The sequence below is a fragment of the Tupaia chinensis genome, unplaced genomic scaffold, assembly GCF_000334495.1.
Source record: "Tupaia chinensis unplaced genomic scaffold, TupChi_1.0 Scaffold149104_1, whole genome shotgun sequence".
NCBI classification, from domain to species: domain Eukaryota; kingdom Metazoa; phylum Chordata; class Mammalia; order Scandentia; family Tupaiidae; genus Tupaia; species Tupaia belangeri.
In genome coordinates, this window is record NW_006208950.1 from 584858 (window position 1) to 591965 (window position 7108).

A 7108-nucleotide genomic window follows, 5' to 3' on the forward strand; every position below is an offset into this window, starting at 1 on the left:
TAGGTCGCTGGACTCCCACATGGCCAACCATGGTTCAAGTCCCAGACCCAGTGCCTTGAAACTCATGCTGGTTGTGTGTGCATACATGCCCAAGATACCAGGAGAGTGAAGGAGAAGGGATTGCAGCCTGGCTATCCCCTGTGGGGGGTGATTATCTCACTGTTCTGTCTTTCTGGCAAGCACATACGCTCTATAGTGAAAACCTCTCCAAAAAATTTAAAAAAAAAATTAAACTTTTTTTATAATGCACATTTTCCATGAAGTTCTGAAGACCTCTTATAAATGGCTGTATTTCTACTTCACTCTATCTTTTTTTTTGAAGTGATGCAATTGAGAAGGAACAAAGGAACCTGTAATTGGCTTGGATCAATTAGTTGTAAACACTACTACTTACTCTTGGACCAATTTCTACTTTACTCTCTTAAGAGTAATTGCTTTCATGGGGCCAGCAGGTGGTGCTTTAAGACACTATACTCCCACTTGGCCAACTGCAGTTCGAGACCTCAACCTGGCAGCTTGAAAATTATGCTGGGCATGTGTATATGTGTACCCCAAATCCCAAGAGAACAGTGGAAAAGAAAGGGTTGTGGCATTGCCATGCCCCAGGAGGTGAGTTCTTACTTTTTTTCTCTCTCTCTCTCTCTATGTCTTTCTCTGGTGTAAACACACATCCTATGGCACAAACCTTAAAAAGAGCATAAAAAAGTAATTGTTTTCATAAAAAGGACACAGTAACTTGAATGCTTCTGAAATTGGTGATATTCTATTCTTGGTGATAATTTGAGATGGAGATGTTTTGGTTTGTTTGGTACATGTTGAGTTCCTTTCTGAATATCCTGTGTAGCTAGTTTCAATAGAAAGGGTTCATTATGTGCAGTTAAGTATCTTATCAAATATTTGGAAGAGCTGGAGTCACAGACTTTAGTCTGATTCACCAGGAACCCTTGGCAGACGCAGATCTCACAGGACATACATGTTAATGGAGAAACTACCCTTGCTGATGGCAAGTTTTACTGCCTCTGGCCAAGTCACAGAGGGATCACCACTTTGCTGTCCTCAAAACAGAAGAAGATATAAAATGTCCAGTGATCATTGCTTATCTTAGTAAAGACAGTATTCACGTAACAGCTCACAGTAATTTTAGAAAATAAATATTTCAAGAATGCCTTCTCAAAATCTGAGTAGAACTAGATTGGCCTTGTTAACACAAATCAGTAGGAAGGGCAAAAAGCCTGAGTGGTAATTTGTTTTTAAGTTTCATAAAATGAAGTTGGTTTCTAGAGTAAAATTTTCCTAGTAATATAGCTACTTTCCACTTTTTAATGTAGATATGATTTGTTTTTCTTTTTGATAAAAAACCCTAAGATGGAAATTTCTATTTTTCTTTTTGGATAATGGGATTTCTTTGAAATAGATCTACAACACAAATAATAACAATTTTCTCAAATATTAGTTTGATAAACCCTAAGATGGAAATTTCTATTTTTATTTTGGATAATGGGATTTCTTTGAAATAGATCTACAACACAAATAATAACAATTTTCTCAAATATTAGGGGACACTGTGAAGAAAATGTTCATGCATGGTCATGTGAAATCAAGTATATTTTCAAGGAATAATAGAGTTTTTTTGCCTATTGTGGTTATACCAGGAAAAAAGAGGCCTTTCCAGGTACTTTTGAAGAAGTTAAGTTTTTCTTTTAGGATGAACAAGATTCAAACAGGTGAAATAGGAACAGGTAGTAGTGGAAATTAGACTTTTCAATATGTGTGTTTCTTTACTGAATAGGAATTTTTATTATTAGAATGTAAGAAATGAAAGTTGAAAAACCTTTTTTTGGTATCACAGTAGCTTCAAAATCAATCAAAATAAGTTTCTTATTGTATTTTGTTCACTGAAAAATATATGACCTTTGGAAAATACATTAAATATTCTGAGCACCTTTCCTAAAGAAAAAATGGGATACTATACTCATTCTGGTAAGATTCAATGTTGTACATTAAATATCTTTATATATATATACATTTATGTGTAAATATACATATATCTGCATATAACATATGTAAATGCGTGTAGTATTGACACAATTTTGAATGACAAATAATAGATTTTCTTGCAATAGCAGTATTTTTTCACCAAAATTTCTTTTATCTATTTAAATGGAACTGATAAGTTAAAAATATTTTAGTTCCTTGTTGTTCTACATTTCAGATGTATAAAAACTGATGATATATCCTCAATGCATAAGTTAAACCTTCAGATACTTTTTCCATTTGTTTATGCAAAATATATATGTTTACATATATTTTAGCTCATTAGACATTCACAAAAATACAGTTACACAAACAGTAACTATGAAAATTTAATTTTAGAATTTTCCAGGTATGATTCCTTAGGTTTAGCACCTACTTTAAAATGTTATAGAAGGTTTTAGAAAAAAATAATTTTGTAATATAAGAATATATTTTATGATAAGAATATCTATCTATTTATCTATCATTCTGTCACCTATCTACTTAATCTATCATCTGTGTATTTAAATTATTACCTAAAAAGTTTTAAGATATTTTGAAAAAAATAAACTATTTCTGTATACATATAAATTATATAGTTTATGTAAAAAACCAGTAAAAAAAAGCTTTTTAAACATTTAATTATTTGTTTATTCTATAAGTAGTAGATACAGAAAAATTTTGAGAGAGAGAGCTAGAGAGAGATATGTTAGCTTGACAGAGTCATTATGTTGTAATCCATATCTAGTGTCAGCCATAGAACATGAGCACACATCTGTGCCTGGAAGGGAGGTCTTGGAACGTCTGCCCTAGAGTTCCCCTTGTGGTCAGCCTCTGCCTATTTCTTATTTTTGTATTTCATAGAAAGTTTCTAAGGCTCTCAGGGTAGAGGAGAGACAGTTACTCAGATGTAATAGTCAATTAGCTCAATGGAGACTTCCTCAAGGAAAGCTCAGGATCTCCGAGAAATAAGAAAATTTAGAAAGCTGCTCATCAGTATTTATATGTGTCATGACCAGATTAAAGAAATTTGTGAGTAAACTGAGTAGCTCCTTCAGGAAGTATATTTCTGTTTGGAAAAGTAGGCAACTAATGGTGAAACGGCAATTCCTCAGTCATTGTCAGTAATTCTTTAGTGATATGGCTCTTGGTATAGACACTGTGTTTCATTGATTTAGTGGATATTTTATAATGACTCTGAGTCATCTTTAACATAATGTTGTCACATGAACACTTTGAATAATTGAGCAAATAAGTAAGAGATTAAACTTACGATGTACATTTCCACTTATTTGCCTTAATTTTAGACGTAAATTGCTTCTAATCTCTGAAATAACAATGTATAAAGTAGAGTTAATCTAAGAAGATGGAAAAGGACATTCTATATTTGAGGAATAGTAAACAATGTTGAGCAGGATAAATTTGGAAAAATTTTAAAAAAGAATTAGGAGAGGCAGCCTGCATCTAAGTCACTGAGGATTTACTAAACCATGTTAGGAAGATTGATTTTTAGTGAATATAAAGAAAGAAACCCTTGTTGAGGTTTTGAGCAGGGAGTGATAATATCAAAAGAGCAATTAATAATTAGTCTTCACTCTGATAATATAAGTTATTTCAAGTGACATCTCAAGAATTATACTTTGGTGAATTTTCACATAATATACCTTTCTATGGATCTGCCTTTGTAATTTCTCTTGCAGTTAATTTTTATTTCCCTTTACATTTCAACTAAGACGTTTCTTCCTTTAAAAGCCTTGTGTGATCAGTATGATTTGTATGTTTTAGCACTGTGAACCATTTAAATAATGTGAATGCATCATAATCACATCATTAATTAATCGGTAATTGTGGAATCTGTCTCAGGTATGAATCACTGAGTGTAAAAACTGACTTTTTTTTCAACTTGGAAATTCCAAAGTCCATGAAAAATTACATTTATAGGTAGTCTAAACAAATTTTTGTTTGACTGAATAAATAAAAGGTTAAGACTATGATACTTAGAAAATAAACTTAAAGAAAATTTTAAGTATTTCCCCTCTGTTTTATAGGTAAAGTTCTTCGAGGACCTGACATTAGCACTTACAAAGTATAGATGGAGTCAAGAAACAATGTGACTTTCTTTGTCCTCTTGGGCCTCACACAGAATCCAGAAGAACAGAAAGTTCTTTTTGTGATATTCCTGCTCTTCTACATTTTGACCATGGTGGGCAACTTGCTCATTTTTGTGACTGTTACAGTGAGTAGGACCCTGGGTTCACCAATGTACTTCTTTCTTGCTAGCTTATCATTTTTGGACATCATTTATTCCTCATCTATTTCCCCCAAATTGATTTCAGACTTGTTCTTTGGGGAAAATACGATATCTTTTCAATCTTGTATGGCTCAGCTCTTTACAGAGCACTTTTTTGGTGGGTCAGGGATCTTTATTCTGGTGGTGATGGCCTATGACCGCTACGTGGCCATCTGTAAGCCATTACATTATTTGGTTATCATGAGGCAACAGGTGTGTGTTGTGTTGCTTGTTGTGTCCTTGGTTGGAGGATTTTTGCACTCAGTAGTTCAGCTTAGCACTATTTATGGTCTTCCTTTCTGCGGCCCTAATATCATTGATCACTTTTTCTGTGACATGTATCCCTTATTGGAACTTGTCTGTACTGATACCTATGTCATTGGTTTCCTAGTAGTGGCCAATGGAGGACTGATTTGTACTATCGTATTTCTGATTTTACTCATCTCTTATGGTGTTATCTTGCATTCTCTAAAGAACCTTAGTCAGGAAGGGAGGAGAAAAGCCCTCTCGACCTGTGGTTCCCATATCACCGTGGTTGTCTTTTTCTTTGTTCCCTGCAGTTTCATGTATGCACGACCTGCTAAGACCTTCCCAGTTGACAAGTTATTGAGCGTGTTTTATACAGTTATAACCCCAATGCTTAACCCCCTAATCTACACACTGAGAAATTTAGAGATGAAAAATGCTATGAAGAAGCTGTGGTTAGGTAAAGTCATGTCAGGAAACAGATTAATGACTAACCCACCATGAAGAGAGTCAATTGATATTAGGGCCTTTCTCCTTGGGACCCAGAACTTTTCTGAAATCTGATGCCATCTTTATTTTGTTAACATTTTCCTATGTTTTTGAGTATTATTATAAAATTCCATTAGGCATTTCTATCCAATTTACTTTTCAATTTTTTTTATTGTTCATAATGATTTATCCCTAAATTTGTTTATAAATAGTTATAAAGATTGGAATTAGAGAATGAACTACACAATTATACTATTAAAAGTTTCTCTTCTTGCAGAAATACTCGTTTCTTACTTTAGTTTCAGCGATATAATGCATATATAACAAGGAGTCAATAATGTAATTAATTAGTGAAGAAATTTTCGAATTGTAATTTTTTGAGTGATTTTTGCTATAGTTCACCTGTGCTCGCTAGAGAGAATCAGAAAGCGAGAAATCACCCAACTCCCCAGGGATGATGGCTATGGCATAATTTCTTCTCCTCCATTCTCATCTTGAGATTTGGGGCATGCATGTCCACCTAGCTGGCATAAATTTCAAGGTGCCGCGTCCATGATTTGTGACACAATTGACCATATTGGCATGTAGTGCCTTAACCATTTTGCCACCTGCTGGTTCCAATCTTTGTAAATCAAATAATTCATGTATCTTTTTAAATTTTTTTCTGATATATGGTTTCATTCTTAATTAATTAATTTTGTCATTTAAGTTCTTCTTGTAATACTATTTATAATATATAATGTTTTGTTTTTATCAATATAACATGCATTATATAAATTTTTTTGTGTCATACTTCTATGTTTTAAATAAAAATTAAAAGCAAAATATATATCATATCATAAAAATAAAACCATATAAAATGATATAGAATTTTTAAAAATTTTCACTTACCTCTGAGCATAGTCTTTCAGTGTTCTTCCCCAGAGGCAGCATATATACATATATATAAAATCTGTTTCTTAAGATTTTTAGGTAGTAAGTAGTCTTTGCAAATGCAAGTGTGTTTAAATATACATATAATCCTCTTTCTCCATGTATAAAAGTTTGAATTTGGGGACTATCAGATGGCATAATGGTTATGTTGCTAGACTCCCATGTAGTCAACCATGGTTCAAGCCCCGGACCCAGTAGCTTAAACTAATGCTGGGCAGGCGTGCATGTGTGCACAAGATTCCAAGAGGAGAGTGAAGGAGAAGGGATTGTGACGTGGCCTTCCCCCCCGCCCCCCCCCCCCGGGGGCTGATTTCTCACTTTCTGTTTCTCTATCTCACTCTGTCCTTCCCATGAACACACACATCCCATAGCAAAAATCTCTCTATATAAAAACAAAGAAATTTGAATTTTAGTTTGCAGTGTCTTGCAGATCTTTCCATACTAGTCCAAATAGATTTAACCCATACTCTTTTCTTCATGTTTTATAAAATGTACTTCCTTATAAATATACTCTAGAAATAATATATTCAGTGTTTGTGATTTTTCCATTTTTTCTGAAGCAAGACTTTATGAAACACAGAAATGGATTATTGTCTATTGATGATAACGTGTATAGTATCCTCCTCTGGACTGGTGTGAAGTGTATTCATGTTAGGAGAATTCACTTTACAAGCTGAGTGATGTGGAGTTATTGAATGTATAAAGGAAATTAAACTAATTTTGAAGTAAGTGTATGTCTTCTTAAGCGTGTACAAGTGTGTATTCCTGGGAGATAAATTATCAGTACGTGTATTTGAATCAGTGGTCAATGTTAAAAATATTTAATGTTGCTACTCAGATTTTATGTCAAATACTATGACTGTTGTCATTGTAGCATCTACACTCCTACCTAGCTATGATTTGTGAAAATACTTGTTAGTTCACATTTTCAACAGCTAGTATTTGATAAACATTTGTAATATGTAATAATTTAATTAAGGCTATTTTATTTCATATTGTATATTTTTAATTTGCAATTAATCATTGTATGTTTTTACTGCATATTATTGGGTTCTCATATGGAAATCTTTGGAGGTATAAGTGACTTTGAGTATCTTTTACATGTTTCAGTGTGATTTTTATTTATTTGAATTGTCT

General features: G+C 33.1%; 1 protein-coding gene and 1 pseudogene across 1 annotated transcript; both read left to right on the forward strand.

Annotated features, from left to right (window-relative positions):
• The window catches only part of LOC102477181 (abl interactor 1 pseudogene), a 7484-nt pseudogene extending 3379 nt beyond the window's left edge, over positions 1-4105 (forward strand).
• On the forward strand, positions 4106-6796 carry LOC102477601 (olfactory receptor 4A47-like). Its single transcript, XM_006170881.2, has 2 exons — positions 4106-5001; positions 6718-6796. The coding sequence occupies exons 1-2, from the start codon at positions 4106-4108 to the stop codon at positions 6794-6796; spliced, it is 975 nt and encodes a 324-aa protein (XP_006170943.2).
• The last annotated feature ends 312 nt before the right edge of the window (positions 6797-7108 follow it).

Bases quoted from the DNA above. Each gene is read 5' to 3' on its own strand.
- LOC102477601 (XM_006170881.2), top strand. From the start codon at position 4,106: ATGGAGTCAAGAAACAATGTGACTTTCTTTGTCCTCTTGGGCCTCACA. The intron at 5,002-6,717 runs GTGGTTAGGTAA...TGTCTTCTTAAG, and splicing joins AAAAATGCTATGAAGAAGCT to CGTGTACAAGTGTGTATTCC.